At 39.2% G+C, this 21,149-nt stretch overlaps 1 protein-coding gene across 4 annotated transcripts in view; it reads right to left on the bottom strand.

Moving 5' to 3' along the window:
- LOC150080269 (uncharacterized) overlaps positions 1–21,149 on the bottom strand; it is a 604,576-nt gene that overhangs the window by 299,357 nt on the left and 284,070 nt on the right. For all 4 annotated transcript variants that reach the window (XM_090381639.1, XM_090381640.1, XM_090381641.1 and 1 more), the window contains one exon: positions 20,890–20,983. In XM_090381639.1, coding sequence (XP_090237765.1) covers positions 20,890–20,983 — 94 coding nt within the window. The remainder of the gene's footprint in view (positions 1–20,889; positions 20,984–21,149) is intronic.

Below are 21,149 nucleotides of genomic sequence, written 5' to 3'. Positions count from 1 at the left end.
CGACCTGTGAGTTTAACTTCTGTTCCAGGAAAATTAATGGAGGCACTGGTTAAAGAAGCACTGCAGGATCATCTAGACAAGATTTCAGTTATAGCTCAGACACAGCATGGTTTTGTTAAGGGGAAGTCTTGCCTGACCAATTTGATTGGATACTATGATGCAGTCAAAAAAGAAATGGATGCAGGGAATAACTTTGATATAATATACTTGGATCTTAGAAAGGCTTTTGATACTGTTGCACATGGAAGACTGCTGCACAAGGAGCAGTGTGGCACTGGAGGCAAATTGCTACTATGGATAAAGGGATGGTTGAGGGGGGGGGGGGAGAAGACAGAGTGGTAATCGATGGACACTGCTCATCGTGGACTAATGTCATTAGTGGAATCCCTCAGTGTTCAGTGTTGGGTCCATTGTTGTTTTCTGTATTTATAAATGATACTGATGATGGTATATCAAGCTTAATGTCCAAGTTTGCAGACGATACAAAGGTTCGCAGGGTTGTTAAGGACACCACTAACACTATGCTGCTGCAACAGGATCTGGAAAGGTTGAGCAGATGGGCTGAGAGGTGGCAAATGAAGTTTAACATTGACAAATGTAAAGTACTACATATGGGAAACAGTAAGCCCAGAATAAAGTATCAACTCTGTGGTACTAAAGTGTAAAGTGTATTTAGTGTCTAACGGCACCAGGGGTTTCCCCCATCTCCGCGTTGCTTTCATTGTGGTTGTACCAGTTCACTGGGAAGGCCAGAGATTTAAAAGTGTATGGATATTGTACACGTGTAGTGTTGTGTTCTGTTGTTCATCTGGCTGTTTAGCTGCTGGACCCCTACTGAGGCCCAACGTTGCCCACACTTAGCCCCGTGGAGGCAGACCAGGTACACCAATATTTTTAGATAAGTACTCTGGCAGGTCCTGCCACCTAATTTCCTGAGATTTCAGTGGATAGGACCTATATAAAAAAAAAAAAAAAAAAAAAGGGGGGGGGGGGGGGTAAACGCTTGAATTTAATTAGGCCGAAAGAGGTTGCAAGTGTGTCGAGTTTGGCATTTAAAATTTTTACGTTGTGTGGGGCATTCGCTTTTCGCTGGCGATATAGGTAGAGTGGGGGAGAGACGGAAGGCTGGGGGGAAAAGACAGAAGTATGGGGTCAATAGGGAAGACGCACCAGGTATATCAGTGGGGCATGCCCTTGCCCCCACCAGAGGGAAATGAGGGGATGGTGGGGTGGGGAGGGGGCAGGAAGTCCTTCCCCTCACCACACCAGGGATAGGGAGAGAAAATGGGCTGGGCAAGGGAGCCCTGCCCAGTTCGCCATAGTGGCAATTTGCAGTGCCCTCCAGCAAGTGCAGTCTGTTGATGACTCGTTGGTGGGGTTTGGTCCTTTTCTAGGTGTGTTGTTTCATCCTGGGAGCGACGACATCCTGGCTGGAGCCACTCCCATTGGTTCCTAGGTCGATGTAGGTACTGGCAGAGGTGAAATTGATTCTTGCACTACTTTTATTGGAATGAGCAGAAGCCTGAAAAACAAGATGCAGGATATTTCAGAGACTGCTGGAAGTCATTGCGGTACAAGTAAACACATGGGTTGTGTTAGGGTAGCTAAGAATAGAAACAGGTGCATGTATACTTGCGTGTACACCAATGCTAGGAGTTGAGTAAATAAATTTGATGAATTTGAGGTATTGCTCAAAACATCAAAGGCAGATATTGTTGGGATATCAGAGACGTGGTGTCACACAGATATAAGGAATGCAGAACTGGAATTTGGGGAGTACAATGTGTATAGAAAGGATAGACAGGACAGGAGGGGAGGAGGGGTTATGCTATTAGTTAAAAAACACATAAAATCCAAGGAAGTGAAGCCAGTCGACATTGATGGACAGGGCAGTGTCGAGTCAGTTTGGTGTGACATAAGCATAGGTAAATCAAAATTGAGAGTAGGAGTGTGCTATAGGCCTAATGACTCTGATGAGTATAATAAGATACTGTACAGGGAAATAGAATGGGCCAGTAAATCAGAGAGTCTTATAATGGGGGATTTTAATTTCCCAGATATTGACTGGAATTTGGGGGCTGGTTACTCACGCACTAGCAGGGCTTTTGTGGATTTATTGGATGATTGTTTTCTACATCAGCATGTTCGGGAGGCAACTAGAGGGAGTAATACTCTTGATTTGATTATCAGCAGTGATTCTTCATGCATTAAGAATCTGCAGATAAATGAACCACTAGGTGGCAGTGATCACAGTGTGCTGAAGTGGGATTTACTCAAAGAGGTAACTACCATTAGGGGTAAAGGGAAGGGTTATTGCTTCCGTAAAGGCGACTACGATGGACTGAGACAGTATTTAAATTCTATACAGTGGGACCAACTGATGATGCTACCAACAGCAAATTCAAAATGGGAAGCATTCAAAGAATTTATCTTGGAAGCTACTAGGCTTTACATACCAACTAAGAAATATTGTTCAAGGTTTAGGCCAAAATGGATGTCAGATGAACTAATGAGGCATATGGCAGAGAAGAAAAATGCATGGGATACTTACAAATTAACACATGACACAGAAGCCTATGATAGATACAAGTTGATATGCAACCAAGTTACAAAGGAGGTTAGGCAGGCGAAGGCAGATTACGAGAAATCCTTGGCAAGGGATGCAAAGAAAAACAGCAAAGAGTTCTTTACTTATGTAAACTCTAGAAGGAAGGGGATGAATCAGATTGGTCCACGTGATATTGATGGGTCAACTGTTGATGATCCTGCTCAGGTAGCTAACAACTAAATGAATATTTTGCATCAACATTCACACATGAGGAGTTATTCAGCGAGGGTAATGCCAGAGGTGTATTCAACTCTAGCAGTAAGCTACAGAATCTTGAAATAACTGGGAGTAAAGTGGAGGAGAAATTGTTGAGGATAAACATAAAAAAGGAACCCGGGGTGGATGGGATCTATCCAGTTATATTAAAGGAGGCAGCAAAGGAAGTAAGCAAACCCCTAGCCATAATTATGAGAGCTTCTTTGGACTCAGGGGAGGTACCCATGGACTGGAGATGTGCAAATGTAACCCCAATTCACAAAGGAGGATCAAAGGCTGACACAAGTAATTATAGACCTGTTAGTTTAACTTCGGTTCCAGGAAAATTAATGGAGGCACTGGTTAAAGAAGCACTGCAGGATCATCTGGACAATAATTCAGTTATAGCTCAGACACAGCATGGTTTTGTTAAGGGCAGGTCTTGTCTGACCAATTTGATTGGATACTATGATGTAGTCACAAAAGAACTGGATGCAGGGAATAACTTTGATATTATATATTTGGATCTTAGAAAGGCTTTTGATACTGTTGCGGATGGAAGACTGCTGCACAAATTGGAGAAGTGTGGCATTGGAGGCAAATTGCTGCTATGGATAAAGGGATGGTTGAGTGGCAGAAGACAGAGAGTGGTAATCAATGGACACTGCTCAACGTGGACTAATGTTATTAGTGGAGTTCCTCAGGGTTCAGTGTTGGGTCCATTGTTGTTTTCTGTATTTATAAATGATATTGATGATGGTGTATCAGGCTTAATGTCCAAGTTTGCAGACGATACCAAGGTTGGCAGGGTTGTTAAGGACACTACTGATACTATGCTGCTGCAACAGGATCTGGAAAGGTTGAGCAGATGGGCTGAGAGGTGGCAAATGAAGTTTAACATTGACAAATGTAAAGTACTACATATGGGAAACAGTAAGCCCAGAATAAAGTATCAACTCTGTGGTACTACGCTGACAGTGGTAGAGAATGAAAAGGACCTGGGGGTAATTGTGCAGGCAGATATGAAGTTCTCTGAGCAGTGCAGACGAGCTGCAAGAGTAGCTCATGGTGTCTTGTCAATGATATACAGGAATTTTTCTAGCAGGGACAGGGATGTGATTATTCCCTTGTATAAGGCATTGGTCAGGCCACACCTTGAGTACTGTATACAGATCTGGAGGCCTCATTTCAAGAAGGATGTAGAGCTGCTGGAACGAGTACAGAGAAGGGCAACAAGATTAGTGAATGGAACAAAGGGTTGCTCTTACAAAGAAAGGCTTAGGTTTTGCAAATTACAGAGCCTGGAGACTAGGCATCGGCGAGGTGATCTGATAGAGGTGTATAAGGCTTTGAATGGCTTGAGCATGCTCAATGCCGATGGGATTCTTCCTCTTGCTCAGAATAATCACCTGAGAGGGCATAAATTCAAATTGAGGAAGGACGGATGTCGGATAGATATGTGGAAATTTGCCTTTAGCCAGCGGGCAGTTGGTTTGTGGAATAGACTCCCATCGCTTGTTGTTGAAGTTGATAGCCTAAACAAATTTAAGGCTCAGCTGGACAGGTATTTCGAACGAACGGAGGGGTGAAATGGGAGTAGTGGTTGGTTTTTTTTTTTTTTTTGGCTGATGCTGAATAAGCTTGCTTTCTTGCATCATATGCCTCTGCTACTGCTAATGCTAACATCATACCAAACATTGAACTTTTAGCTAAGAAGCATCAGGCTCATGGATCCCACTGAATAAAATGAGTAAGTCATCATCATCATCAGCCGTTTTCAATCCATTGCAGGATGAAGGCCTCTCCAGCAACTTTCCAGTTCCTTCTGTTTTGTGCAATGGCTATCCATTTACTACCTACGAACTCGTGAATTTCATCTGTCCATTTCCGTCGTTGTCTTCCAGGTTTACTTCTAACTCCTCTTGGATATCATTCTGTTATTTTCTTAGTCTATCTGTCATCATGTATTCGAGCTGTGTGTCCAGCACAAAACCATTTTAGTTCTTTAGTTTTGATAAGAATGTCCTTTTACTTGAGTTTGCTACCTAATTCATGTATTTTTCTTCTTATCTAACAGTCTGATTCCTAATATAATTCGCTCCATTCTTCGCTGTGTAGTTCTAAGCTTCTCTTTCATTCTTTTGGTGAGTACCCAAGTTTCACTTCCATAAATCATGGTGAGGAGTATACACTGGTTCATTATTTTATGTTTCAGACAGATTGGAATATTGCTCCTCAGTATGTGACTATATTTCTTGATTGCTATCCATCCAAAATTTATTTTCTCTTGACTTCCAGCCATTTATCATTATTATAGCTAATGACTTATCCCAGATAAGTCATTTGAGTGAGCTTCCATCCCAAGTTGCCACCCAAGTTTTCATCCACATGCAACTTGGTAATCATTCATATTTCTTCTTCTACCAGGCTGATAGATTATTTCAAGAAAAAAACACGAGACCAACTGGTCAACTCAAACAAACAAAAAACAATTAATTATCTGAAATTTTGACCATTTAGCCTCGTGGCGGGGATAGGCCAATCACACACCACGAGTTACCGTCCCCACTAGGAGGGGGTTCATCGCTACTACTAGATGGGCACTGCCCTATTTCTTACATAACTGACTTTAACAAATTCTAAAAAGTAACTAAAACTGTTACGAACATCGAACAATTCCTTTAAATTATTTTCAGTAAGAGCGAGCATCCCTCGCTCCAGTCTTGCTCTAATGTCCTGATACAAAGAACACTCCAGCACTGTGTGCAGGCCAGTCTCTGGATTTCCACAAGCACACAGCTCTGTCGGGGACAACCCTAGCCAAAACAACCTTGACTTCGGGCCATGTCCAGTGAGAACTGGACATGGCCCGAAGCCACAAGCCCAAACTGGAGCCAAGAATGTCGCTCTCGGCTCACAACATGAACTGAAGGCATAAAAGTGTACAAATGCCAACCCTTCTCAGAATTGGTCCACTGCAATTGCCAGATGGCCTCCAATTCATCATTGACCCGCCTTGGTTCAGATGATAAATCAAGCATTGTAGCAGCCTGCCCAACTGGGCACAACCTAACGCCAAAAATCTGTCTAGAGATTCCTCTCTTAAGGGCAAACCGCAAGGAATACTGCACCACCACCACTAACTCAGCTGGCATCTTCCCAGAGAGGATGCACAACACATCTGTAGCTACAGGTTGCTACATCCTACAGGTTTTGGTAATTCACAGAAGATCAAACCTTTGAGTAGAAAACAAAATCCTTCGGATATGTGAATGTTTGTTCATCCTCCCCAAGCCCCATCTGCATAAGATCGGGATAAAGATGTTATCATAAAGGAGGTGGAGAGCACGCCCTTCATGCCCCAATCTACACGAGTGACTTGCTGGAGCTTGGCATACAACCGTTTCAATAATAGCATGTGCTACAAAGGTCATACGCTCTCCCAGGCACCTAGATATATTGTTTTCTTCACCACTCTAAGAGAAAAATTTCCAGAGCGGCAAACTGGCGGCAAAGTCAAACTGAGGTGTCCCTCAGAAGAATGGCAACAGAATTTTCATCAGAAACTTGTAGACCTGCCCAATCTAACAATTGGGTCAGAGAAGCCTCTGTCTGCTCCTCCAACATCCAGCAAGAGTCACCACTTACCGGAATAACAACATTCGTCTGTATAAGCTATGATGTTTGTGCCATCCACATGATGCATCATTAGGTACTCGAGCACCCAGTTCCAAAGTGTTGGCCCCAGGACTGAACCTTGAGGACAACCTCAATAGACTGCTCTCACATTCAATGAATGGAGTTGTAACCATTACCTGCCTTCCACAAAAATAGTCTTTCAGAAGGTGGTACAGATTTCCTAGACAGAGATACGCTCTAGCCCTGTGCAGAACACTGTCTCATCACAGAGCATCGAATGCCCCCCCCCCAAAGTCCACGAACAAGCCCAGAACATATCAACTAGATGTTCATCTGTCCATCTCATCAAATGACTAATGGCATCCTCTGAAGAGGATGCCAGCCTTAAACCCAAATTTATTACTGGATGCCAGCCCCTGAGCACCACAGCAGTCCACCAGCCACCCATGGACCAGCCTCTCCAGCAACTTACTAACAACGGGCAACAATGATATTGGCTGAATGTGGCTCATTCATGGGGCTCTCAGGACTCTTGAGGATAACCTTCAGCAGCTCCTCCAGACGAGAGGAAAAACCCTTGTCTCGAAGGCAGGAATTAAACACCTCTAGCATATTGTCCGGGCTCGCCTGACATATGCTTAATTACAGCAGTTTCTATCTGGTCAAGTCCCAGAGCCTTACCATCTTTGGTCTGATGTAGTGCAAAATCGAGCTCAACGGGATAGAAGGGTCACTCGCCTCAGTATCATAATTTTCATTATCATGCACAATTTCTGTTTGCTTTACATTGTCCGGAGTATTCTGTATAAACAGATCATCCAGAAGACAAGAGACAGAATCCATCCACCCCAGGGTATTCCCATAAATTTTCTCAGTGATGAGCTTATAAATCGTAAACCAGGGGTCAGCAGAGCCCCCCTCTCTCTAACAAAAATCTGCCATGAATCTTTCTTACATTGTAATATTTTCTTGGAATACAAATTTCTTTTATCTTGGTATGAGTTTATAAATCGGAAACCAGGAGTCAGCAGAGCCCCTCTCTCTAACAAAAATCTGCCATGAATCCTTCTTACATTGTAATATTTTCTTGGAATACAAATTTCTTTTATCTTGGTATTGTCTCTTCAGTTCATTCACAATCCTAGAAGAGAAATTCCTTCTCTCCCTCCGATATTTCTTCTGAGCACACTGCACCTCATACACGACAGTTCCGCAGTCCACCACAGAACCGACCTCTGAGGTCGGCGCTTCCTTCAAAGACAAAAACCACTCACATCTCTTAGCACATTAGTAATTACTTCAGCCTTCTCTGTCACAGACAAATCATGCTACTGATAACATTGATTTATTGAGGACTGCCACAGAGTGAGAAACCTCATCCAATCAGTGTTTCGGGTTGAAAACCTTCCGGTCTCCTTCCAACATCTCATTGGAAGATCAGTTTTTTTTTTTTTTTTTTTATGTGAACCCCAAACACGAGAGGTATTAGAACCTATAGTACTTAGTACCGTGCTTGGGTTGCTTATTATATTGTAGGTGATAAATCACGATCACTGATCTTTAAGTGCTCAGGCACTTTCCAACCCTCTACAGATCTTAATATAGATCTAGAACATATCGTGACATCAATACATCATTCTCCCACCATCGAAGAGAAGGTAGGCAGTGCTCTGAATCATTGATAAGAACCATCTCCGAGGTAACCAGGAACTCTTCCAGATCTTGTCCTCTTTCATCAGAGCCCTGGCCACCCTAAAAAGTAGATCCAGCATTTGCATCCATACCACTATCAAATGGGTTTGACCCAGTGTATGCACAGCTTGCTCGAGGTATCATATAAATACCTCCATGTACTCAGAGGGTCTACAATATAATGATATCAAATACACCCTTCCTATTCCCACAATCACTTCAACACACGCACCATGCTCTGTGCATAGTGATGAGATCACAGTAACCGCAAGGTCTGGATCAGATATTATAATTACTGAATATGGGGAACGAGGTGCAGCCACCACTCAATATCTCTTCAGGTACCCAATGACCTTATTTTGAAGTACATATGGCTCCTGCAATAACACCAGGTCAACTCCCTTCTCCACAATGACCTGAGCCAACTGCGAGGCTACATTCATAGCCCTCTGACCTTTTGTCTGCATTATGGAGTAAGCCTTCTTAATCTCCATAATCTGTTCAACACTTTACAATGTCTAATACCTGAGCATACTCTGGGCACCCTCTGACCATTCTGCAGCTGACAAGCTGCATTCTGCAACTTGTCAGCTGCAGAATGGTCAGAGGGAACCTTCCTCCTCCAGCAGTTAACACATTTGTGAGAATCCGCATGATTCTCACAATCTCTATAAGAGTAACCTTTCTTTGAGAAAGGTTACTCTTATAGAGAAAGGTTACAGAACAACTCGCCCCTAACAATGCTTCGCGACATGGCTAAAAGCCATACATTTGAAACACTGAGTTCCCAGTTGGAACAGCGAGATCCCTCACTCTGTGGTAGCTCCAATTTACAAAGACTCTAGATCGCGAGACTAGGAATCTCCTGATCTCACCAGAAGTCTGAATGATAAAATTAAAGCCAGGCCTACCCTTGGCTTTATTTCTAGTCAAAATCAGTCTCGGTCCTAAACTATGCCTCAGAATCTCCAGATCCATTAAGATTCCAAATCCACAGCTCGTCCATAAAATGTTCATCCACATCCTGCTCGAGGTCGAAGATCACCAGCTTTGGCTTTCTTTTAAGCAACTTTTCCAACTCTAGGCCCATCTCACCTAGTTGTGAACAATTCGTGATTTTATGAATATCCTGTTCAGATGCAACTTCCAATGCCACACGTCATTCTCAGATAGGTCTAACACCTGTCACCTTTGTGTCCTTCGAGGCTAGACGTATAGTCTTCAAGAGCTCCGACTTCACGTCTTCACTGGTCTTGAATTTCTCCATTATAGCCTTAATTGATCACAGTCTTTGACTTTATCTTTTGCTCCGCGGTTGACATCACAGCCTCGGAATAAGTACTCGCTGCAAGTTGTCTCCCCACAGGCCTGTCTCCAGCTTTGCCTTTAACACAGTATTTTTCAAAATTGTATTTTGGAGAACGTCTTCCAGACAATCCCATAATGTCAGAACCTCTTCTATAACCCTACCTGGAAATTCTTACCCAAAGATTAAAGTTCTTAAACTAGCCTTAACCTCTCTCAGCTCCTCAAACCCAGTTGAGGGAGAAGCAGTTTCAGCTAAGTCTCTCTGAGCAACATTCATCACATACATCTCCTGCGGAGTCTATCGTATATGTATATCTATCGCTATACCCACAGCTTGTGTTCGCAACACCCTGTTTGTACAAGCACCACTCACACAACCTCTTTCTCTTGTGCCTTCAACACTGTTCTTGATGGCAGTTTAGGTCTTATTTTTGGTTTCTTTTTACTCTGATCTTCCATACTGGGCCCAGAAGCATCACTCCATTCTTCCCATACACCCAGATCTTGTAGCCTCACTACTGGTTCTCCATGTCGTGGAATATCACTCACCACCTTAACTTCTTCCTCTAACTACCCTTTCCGGGGGTCTGAGGAAATAATCCTCTTTGATACCATAATACAAAACCAAGAACAAGAAAATATCACTAATAATAAAAATCTAACTTAAATTTAAATTAATATTAGTACTAGAATGATATGAAAGCTCAAACAAATATAACAACACAAAACAGAAACCAAAATATTTGAACACGAAATTTAGAAAGATTGATCAAAACAGCTCACTCTGCCAGCTGGGGATACCCCCAGTCCCAGATAAGTATATGAATCCACCTTTTCAATAATACTGCTACTTCAATAATTATATCCCTTTCTGTGGCATACTTGTTCATCATTACTTTTGTTTTGGCTATATTCATCTTTAGTCTGAAATCCTTACTAACTCTGCATAACTGATTGAGATTTTCATATAATTCTTTGGGATCGTGGCTTATGATCACAATGTCATCTGCAAATCGTAAATGTAGGTACTTTCCATTCCCATTGACTCCTTTCTGAAAGCAGTCTAATCTTCTGAAAGCTTCTTTAAGGGCCGCAGTAAACAACTTAGGAGATACTGTCTCCTTGTCGAACTCCTTTCTCGATTTTAAATTTGCTACTGTCTTTATCTAGTCTAATAAAGGAGGTAGTGTTCTCATATATTTTCTTCAAAATCATAATATATGGGGTATCTACGACTTGTCTTTCCAGTGCCCGAAACATTGCCTTATACTGTATGGAGTCAAATGCCTTTTCATAATCCACAAATGCCAGGCATAATGGTGTTTTATGTTCATTTCCTTTCTCCATTAGCTGTGATATTAGGTGAAGGTGATCCATAGTTGAGAATGCCAGCATGTTCTTTTGGATGATTTTCATAAAGTATTCTTTCTAATCTGTTAGTAATGACTCCTTGTGAACAAAATTTAGATGTGGGATAACAAGCTAATTGGTCTATAATTTCCAATTTCTGATTTATCTACTTTTTTATGAACTATGATTGTATTATTCCACTCCTTAGGCATCACACCTTTTCTAATGCATTTTGTGAAGAGTCTTGCCAGTTTCTGTCATGTCTCTTCCTCCCAATTTTAACAACTCTACAGTAATTTCATCTTCACCCGGGGCTTTCTGATTCTTCATTTTCTTCAATGTATGTTCTACTTCATCAGGAAGGATATCGGGTATGTCGTAGGTGTTACTAATTTGTGATCCATCTTCCCCACTGCTGACATCATTCCCTCGCTCCTTGTATAATTCTCCATAGTAGTCTTCTGCTTTTTGAATTATGCCTTCTCTGCTCTTTATAAGTACACCATTGCTATTCTTCAGTTTCAGTATCATTTGTCTTTCTGTATTACTGCTCATTGGCTGCTGATTTAAGTCCTTTGTTTTCCCTTAATGCTTGTTCTATTTTTCTTGTGTTAAATCTTATGTCCACTCTGAGTCTCTTTCTAATAGCTTTGCATAACTTGGTATACTCAATTTTATCCTTGTCAGTGTTTACCTTGTTCTTCATTTGTTTTTTCCGTTCATCATGACAAGTGTTACTTGACTAATTTTTTCTTCTTTGGATTTCTTTTTTAAGGTTCTTTGGCTTTATCACTTTCAGAAAGTTGTAGTATTCCTCGTCGATATCTTGGTCCTGAACAGTCTGCAGAAGCTCTAACTTGTTAAGTTCCAGTACATACTGCTTTTTCTCCTCTTCTGTTATCTCAAAGACCTTCATATTATTTACTCAAGTTAGTTTTTTTTCCTTTCTTTTCTTACATCTATATCAAGTGTGCATCTTACCATTCTGTGATCACTTCCAACATTTACCTTGTTCAGTACAGTAACATCATTCACGATATATCTTCTGTTAGTGAGGATGAAGTCAATTTCATTAGCTTGTTCGCCCTTTCTGTTCGCCCTTTTCTTGAAAAAAGTGTTCACTACTGACATTCCTTGAGATACTGCAAATTCCACAGGTCTTTCACCTCTTTCATTTCTTTCACCAATTCCAAAATTTCCTATAGTTCCTCTTTCTGCACTGTTTTGTCTCTTTCCAACCTTAGCATTGAAGTCCCCCATAATGATAGTGTAGCGAGTTTTCTGCTCATCTAGAAGACTCTCAATTTTGGTGTACATTTCTTCAACCTCTTCATCTTCATGGCTCAATGTTGGTGCATAAATCATTACAACCTTTGGCTTGTACCTCTTAGAAATCCTAAGTAGTAATCTTGGCACCCTTGGTGATGTACTTTTGAATTCCAAAATGTTGTTTTTTATATCTTTATGGACCAGAAAGCCTACTCCACCTTCGCTCCTTTCACTGTTTCCATTGGTGTACAGCAGATTTCCACTTGATAAACTTATAAGTGATTCATTTCTTCTTCTTGTTTCAGCCAAACCGATGATATTCCAATTCACATTTTCTAATTCCTTTTCCAGCTCAAATATCCTATCTTCACCAATGAGTGATCTTATGTTGTAACAGGCCAAGTTCAGTTTCCGTGCATGGCAACCTGGTCATACCCAGAGATTCTTAGCACCCTCTGCTTCCACTTTGATCCTCTCACTGCCGTATGTAAGATGGAGAGTGAAAGCCACTGGGGACTGAGGGCCATTTGTTACATCGCACTGTAATGTGCTGGAGAGTTTGGCCTTCTCATCTTCACGCTGACCAGGCGTCTTGAAGAGAACCACTCTACAAATTCGTTGCCACCTAAGTGATGTAACAGGGCTTACCATCGAGAAAGTGTGCACGAGTGGATTTTAGGGAAGTAGGCGAATCAGACCTCTAAATCTTCTGAAACAGAAATACATTGGATCCATATGTGTTTTAGACAGTGTCTGATAACACACAGAATGCCTGTTCCCCTCTAAGCCCCCTTTAAAAAAGTATAAAGTATTTTCTTGTTTAAAATTTCATGGGGACGATTAGAGGAAAAAATTGTCCAAAAAAAAAAAAAAAAAAAAAGAGTCCTTTTTGGAGCAAGAATTAAAGAAAAAGTTGAGAAACACTGCTCTTATACTAACCCACTGCCTACAGGTGAACTTAGTGATTCATTTTTCTATTATTCTCTGAACTTTTATATTTGTGTCCACAGTTCATGACTCATCTATGAGGGAAAACAGCCCTTTCTCATTCATTTTACTGACTCCTTCAGTGCACATCGATAAGATCACTCTTTAGTTGTCTTGTCAAATTTTGCAGCCTACACTTTCTCAACTGTTCTTTTCATGTGCATCACTTAACCCCCTCCAGAAGCGCTGTCTTTTTTCAGGTAGTCTCCAGACCCGAATACAATATTGTAAATGCAGCTTAGTCATTGCATCATAAAGTGGAATAACATCTTTCTTCCTACTAGAAAAGCCCATATAAATCATAGACAATACTCCGTGTGCATTCCTAGCCCCTGTTTCCACTGCATGGAAAATTTCATGTCAAAAACTGTATATGATTCAAGCCTGAATCGTAATACACCTGTCTTTTTTTTTTTTTTTTTTGTCTTGAACCATTTTTAGCTCCTTTTCCCCCAGCTTATATGTGAATCAAGGATTATTTCTGGTCCCTGAACGCATATCTTTACATTTAGAAAGGATAAAACTTCAGTTGATCCAAGTTGTCTTTTTGCATAATGAACTCGCTCAAAGTGCTGAACACCTTTCCCATCTTCAAATCATCACCAAACTTTCACAACATACCTTCTATACCTTTGTCAATATCATTTATAAAAATGAGAAATAGGAAAGAAGAAGATACCTGAGGGAGACCCCACTGTTATGCATGAACCGTGAAGACTGACCATTTATGGCAATATTCTGTCTCCTATCTTTTAGTCAGCCTGCAATCCAGCATGGAATCTTACTAATAACTCTAACCCCTTACAGATTATATAACAGCCTTCCATGAGAAAGGCAGTTCTATCAAAAGCTTTACTAAAGTCTACATATAATTTCAAAATTGTTACTGGCATCTGACTGTTTAATAATTACATCATGGTAATTTACCAATTGGTTGGGTATGACCTCTTTCTTAATAACCTCAGGCTGGAATAAAACATACCATTCTCTGAAAAGGCCCTGAATCACAACCTTAACATTACCAATGGTCTGATATATTCAGATTTTTAATTACAACTGAATATATACCATCTTCCAATGGCGCCTTACCCTCCTTTAATCTCAGTGCCTTTTCTAACAAGTGAAATCCTTATAGCACTTATTTTAAAGCAGTCTGATTCCTCAATATTCCCGTAAGTTTCAAGCTTGTTTTTGACCATAAATATCAATGAGAAGTATCTGTTCAACTCATCTATTTCTGTTGGGATTTCTATGGATCATCCATTGCGACCAGTTATGGGATGTATTTGTTTTACTCTCTTCTTTTTTGTATTCATATATGAGAAGAGTTTCCTGTCCCCATTCTTAGTTCTCTTTCTTAATGCTTTCTCATAATCTGCTTTTGCCCGTATCACTCCATCAGTGGCTTCGTTACATATTCCAATGATTTAAAGTGTGGACTGCATAGCTTGACAACTAGGTATCTTAGGGGCATCTAATAGAGGTATATAAGGCCCCTGAAGGGATTCAGTAAAATAGATTAGGGAGATATATTTTCAGTGGCAGAAGAATCAAGGAGCATGAATACAAAATTTTGGGGAGTAACAAGAAGCTAGATCTCTTGAAGTTTACTTTGAGTAGTATGATGTACATCGATGAAATGAATTGTCTACCACAGGGGAAGGCAACTTTCAGCCTGTGGGCCAACTCTGGCCCACGTAATTTAAAAAATATATATATAATAAACAGCCTGCTGTTTACTACATATAGTTTTGAAATAATGGAATTTCTGACAAATTAGAAAATACTCTGCACACTGCTATGACAAATATCGATTCACTGATAAAAACAAACAGTATCAAATCTCTCGTTATATATTATAAAAAGAAAATATTGAAATTTTTGTTACTGGAATTGTATTTGTATTTTGTTACTATAATTTTATTTTTGTAATTTAGTCTTGAATTTGTATTTTGTTTTCCTTATTAATAAAATTAATTATATATATGTACATGTATATATAAATATTACAATAAATAACATAAAAATGTTCATGGCAATTTTTTCATTATATACCATTTTAATAATTCTTAAAATTGTGGAAATCTAAAAAAAAATTTGGCCCACGTATACCTCACAGACATTTTTTTTTTTGCCTGCCATTTATAAAACTTGCCCTTCCCTGGTCTACCATAATGGTTGAGGTGGATACATTGGTAAACTTCAAAGCAGAATTGGATAGGCACTTTTTAGCAATGGGGAAACTATGAATGATAACAAAAAAAAAAAAAAAAAAAAAATTTTTTTTTTTTTTTTTTTTTTTTCAAATGCATAAAAAGTCCACATTCTTGTATCACTTAGTCATTATAATAAAGTTTACTGATTATATTATAATACTAAAGCTAACTCAAATTGATGTGCTTTTGTGCACCATATCAAGTCTTTTTGTATATGCTATTTAAAAATACCTGTTATTTTTATGTACAGTCGGTCCTCGTATAACACGTGTTTACATTACACGAATTTGATCATACACGATTTATAAATAGGGGAACGTTATCTTATATAACACGAACCTAATTCGCTTATGCACGATTCGCCTTTGTGTTTACAAGAAATGGCAGTCGAACGCGGAATCACCCCAACCGAACGCAACACGATAGGAATGAAGAAGATTCTGAAAATGTATTCATGTGTTTTATATCAGTGAAGGAGAAACACATTTCACCATAATAACGTAAAACCAACACAATTCCAGCTATTCGGTATAATCGCAAATGCAATTAGATCGAGTTTATAACAGATTCTACTAGCAGAAACGCAACTGGAAATTGTTTTTATTGTTTTATGGTAGTAACCCCCAGAAATGTGCTTTAGTAAAATGTGGGGTGTTAATAGTGTATCTCGGCCTTTACGGTGTTGTTTATTCAGTTGCTATACGCGGACAGCTTTGTTTATGTGTATTAACCGTGCCTCCTCGTTTTGTAATTATGCTTTATTCCCTAAAAATTAGTAAAATACTTAAAAGGTGTGAAAAGGAAGCGTCCTGGTGAAGACACTGCAGATTCAGAGAGAGAAAAAAAAAAAAAAAGCAATATCGATAAACAGAGGCGGACTGAGTCATAAATTCTTACCCGGGAAAATTTATAGTGGCCCCATACTACGGTTTATGGCCAAAATCACACCGGCCTCCGGCCCACCAGGATTTCCCCGGTAAGGCTTATGGCCAGTCCGCCTCTGTCGATAGAGAAAAAAAATATGAAATTGTCAAACACTTTGAGCAAAATGAAAGACCATGTGATATTGCACGTGCTACAGACCTAAATTAGGCAACACCGAGAATTACAAAGAATGCGGAGAAAATAAAAACAACTTTCATAGCAGGAACAACTCAAAGTGTAATTAAAATCCATTAGATTAAGACACAAAGAATTGGATGAGATGGAATGGCTGTCATCTGTTTGGATAGAAAATCAAACAAAAAACAAGTTTGCTTATGATAGAAGCAAAAGCATTAGCAATATTTTATTACGTAATAGTCGTAATAAAATACGTAAGCATTTTATTACGACTTACGTATTATAATTTATACTTACGTATTATAAAATACGTAAGTATTTTATTACGACTATTACGTAATAAGAATTATTAAGTTACAGAATTTAATCTTCTAAAATTACACTATTTCTTATGTTTATGTTTTTCTTAAATTTATGCCAAAGACAAAAACTTGGAATGTAAGTTTTGATTTAGAACAGGGTTAGCATGAATTTTAGAATCATCCAGTATGGTATTTGCTTCAATTTGCCTCAATTATTATTATTATATTTAATATGCAAGAAGGATAGGTGGAACAGGACTAGGGTATTTCTGACAGAGCTAAAGTTGATGACGTTGTAGAGCAGTATATATCTTTTAAGGGCACAAAAGGTGATATTGTTGTACACACTGGAACTAATGACATTAAGAGTAATATTTGCTAATGCTATCGAGGCAGTGTTAGGTGGGTCAGAAATCTGCTAGCTTGGGGGAATACACAGACTAAAAGGTTAACAGTGGTCGCAGGCAGAGGCAAACGTGATCCTTGCACTGCTTCTACTAGAATGAGCAGCATTGGTGTACATGCAAGTATACTTGCATGTAAAACAATGCTAGGAGTAAAGTTAATAAATTTGATGAGCTTGAAGTGCTAGCCAATATATCAAGGGCAGATATTGTTGGGATATCAGAGATGTGGTATCACACAGACATAAGCAGTGCAGAATTGGAATTTGGGGAGCATAATGTGTACAGAAAGGATAGACAGGACAGGAAGAGAGGAGGGGTTATGCTGTTAGATAAGAAACAAAAAAGTAAGTGCATCCAATTACTGTTGGTGGACAATGCAATGTTGAGTCTGTTTGGTGTGACATAAGCACTGGGAAAGGAAAAATAAGAGGTGTGTGATAGGCCTAATGATTCTGATTAGTATAATGAGCAATTGTGCTGAGAAATAGAGTGAACCAGTAAATCAGAATGTCTTATAATGGGGGTTTTTTTTAAACTTTCCAGATACTGACTGGAACTTGTGGATTGATCACTCGCACACTAGCAAGACTTTTGTGGATTTAATGGATGATAGTTTTCTGCAGCAGTATGTTTGAGAGGCAACTGGAGAATGTAATACTCTTGATCTGGTTATTAGCAGTGATTATTCATGCATTAAGAATTTGCAGATAAAATAACCACTAGGTGGCAGTGATCACAATGTACTGATGTGGGAATCATATGTAACTACCATCAAGGCTAAAGGGAAGGGCTATTGCTTTGGTAAAGGTGACTACAGGGGTTTCACACAGTTTTTAAATTCTGTACAGTGGGATCAACTGATTATGTCACCAATGTTGAATTCTAAATGGGAAGCCTTCAGGGACTTAATTGTGGAGGCTACTAGGCTTTTCATTCCAACTAAGAAATACTGTTCAAGGTTTAGGGCTAAATGGATGTCACATGAACTAATGAGACTCATGGTAGAGAAGAAAAATGTATTGGATGCATATAAAGCATGCATAGGTTACATAGAAGCCTATGGCAGATATAAACTAGTCTGTAATAAAGTCACAAAGTAGGTTGGGCAAGCGAAGGCAGATTACGAGAAATCCTTCGCAAAGGATGCAAGGAAAAACAACACAGAGTTCTTTACTTATGTAAACTCTAGAAGGAAAGGGATGAATCAGATTAGACCACTTAAGACAGATGGGTTGACTATTGATGATCATGCTCAGGTAACTGATAAACTGAATAAGTATTTTGCATCTACATTCACACGAGGAGTTATTCAATGAGGTGAGTGCCAGAACTTTATCAAACTGTAAAAGTGAGCTAAATGATTTTGTAATAACTGAGAGCAAAGTGGAGGAGAAATTGTTGAAGTTAAACATAAAAAAGGCACCTGGGGTGGACGAGATTATCCAGTTATATTAAAGGAGGCAGCAATGGAAGTAGGCAAACCCTTACCCATAATTATGAGAGCTTCCTTGGACTCAGGGAAGGTCCCCATGGACTGGAGGTGTGCAAATGTATCACCCATTTCACAAAGGGGATTCCAAAGGTGACAAGTAACTATACACCTGTTATTTTAACATGTGTTCCAAGAAAAATAATGGAATCACTGGTTAAAGAAGCATTACAGGATCATCTAGACAAGACTGCAGTGATAGTTAAGATGCAGCATGGGTTTGTTAAAGGGAGATCTTGTCTGACCAATGTGATTGGTTACTATGATGTAGTCACAAAGGAACTGAATGCCAAATATAATTTTGATATCATATACTTAGATTTCAGGAAAGCTTTTGATACTGTTGCACATGAAAGATTGATGTACAAATTAGAAAGGTATGGCATTAAGAGTAAGCGCCGACAATTGTTAAATGGATGGTTGAGTGGGAGATGACAGAGAGTGGTAATCAATAGACATTGCTCTACATGGACTAATGTTATTAGTGCTGTCCTCAGGGTTTGGTGCTGGGCCCATTGTTGTTTTGTGTATTTATCAATGATATCGATGAAGGTATATCATGCTTAATGTCCAAGTTTGCAGATGATACAAAGGTTGGCAGTTTTGTTAACGACAGTAAGCATAGTATGCTACTCCAACTTGATCTAGATAAGTTGAGCAAATGGGCTGAGAAGTGGCAACTGAAGTTTAACATTGACATATGCAAAGTACTGCATATGGGTAGCAATAACCGAAGAGAAATGTACCAATTGTTGGTACTACACTCAGGGAGGTGGAGAATGAAAAAGACCTGAGGGGGTAATTGTGCAGTCTGATATGAAGTTTTCTGAGCAGTGCAGAAGGGCTGCCAGAGCAGGTCATGGAGTCTTGTCAATGATATATAGGAATTTTGCTAGCATGGTTACTGATGCGATTATCCCGTTATACAAGGCAATGGTCAGGCCACACCTAGAGTACTGTGTACAGGTAAAGGTCTCATTTAGGAAGGATGTAGAGTTGCTATAACCAGTACAAAGAAGTGCAACAAGATTGGCAGCGTGCTCTTACCAAGAAAGACTTAAGTTCTGCAAATTGCAGCGTCTGGAGAGTAGGCATCTGCGAAGTAATCTGATTGAGGTCTATAAGGCCTTGAATGGGTTGAGCAAGCTGAATGCTGATGGGATTCTTCCTCTTGCTCAGATTAAGAACCTGAGGGTGTAGAGATTCAAATTCAGGAAAGACAGTTATAGAATAGATGTGCAGAAATTAGCCTTTAGCCTGTGGATAGTTGATTGGTGGAACAGACTTCCATCTTTTGTTGTGGAAGTTGATAGCCTAAATAAATTTAAGGCTGAGCAGGACAGACATTTGGAGGGATGAAATGGGAGGGTTTTTTTTGTTTTGTTTTTTTGCTGATGCTGCATAAGCTTGCTTTCTTGCATTGTATGCCTCCACTAATGTTAATGCTAAAATGCTAATTTTATATGCCACTTGCTTTATACTTCAAGATGTCTAAATTCCCTAGGGAATTTCTGCTGGTGAGGTTCTCTCTCCTATAAGAAAATGAATGACTATATTGCACTAACTTGTGCTTTCTTTCCATCCTGCATACTCGATAGTCAATAAGCCCCATTGTGATTTGGAAGCAGCAGTACTGAGCAGTAATCTAAACTTACACTCAGAATGCTGCATATTCGAAATATTGTTTGCACTTGATTCACTTGTGGATCCCCAGTACCATTTGTTGTTAATGGATCATAACAGACAATATGGCTATTATATCCATTATGACCTATGGATCACAGTTGGAACTACTACCCTAGTACTATTCTTAATTTATATTGCTTCTACAGATAATAACCTGATGATATAGCCACAGACAGGATAAATGGGTCTGAGAATCAGTTTATGTTTTTGAAAGTGGTGCTGCAAAAGCATACTTAAACCTTACAAAATGGTGGAAGTACACTTTTTGTTAGTCAAATCATCTCATGATATTTGTAAAAAAAATTTTCTCATTTCTTGAATCACCAAATGGATTGTTGAAGTGCTGTATTATCTAAAATTTAACAGGACATAGTAGGAGGAGGTATGTAGCAAATCTGTGTGCAGATCTTGTAAGGAAAACAAGATCTGCACATAACTAAAAACCTTTATATTCTGCGGAAGAGAATATAATAAAATATCAGTACAAATTATATTTGAAAAATAAGAAACTGAGAGAAGGGGTGTAATGGAAAGGAACTCAATAAAACCACATAATTATAATTTATTTATTTATGGATAAAAAATCTTAAAATATTAAAAATTACTCTAAATTATAGTTTACCATTGGATTGCTATATAATTTTAACAAAATTTTCTCAAATTAAAAGCACAAACTAACCTCTAGTTTTACAACGCTCTCCTAAAAATCCAAGAGTGCAAATGCAAGCTCCAGTGACAGGATTACAATGAGCACCATTCTCACAATCACAAATCTATAAATAAGTAACAATGTATAATAAATAAATGAAAATAATAACATTTTATAGAAATTTTGGTAATTTATTAATTGTATCTTTCTTTTTCTTTTTTTTTATTTTTTTTTTATGAATGATGGAATAAAACACACGCAAGCTGGTATTGAGAAAACAAAGTCCTTTA

This window comes from Mastigoproctus giganteus, chromosome 9, assembly GCF_048544385.1.
Source record: "Mastigoproctus giganteus isolate SK-2022 chromosome 9, ASM4854438v1, whole genome shotgun sequence".
NCBI lineage: Eukaryota > Metazoa > Arthropoda > Arachnida > Uropygi > Thelyphonidae > Mastigoproctus > Mastigoproctus giganteus.
The sequence above is the reverse complement of the archived record's forward strand: the minus strand, read 5'-3'. Positions and strand labels throughout refer to the sequence as shown.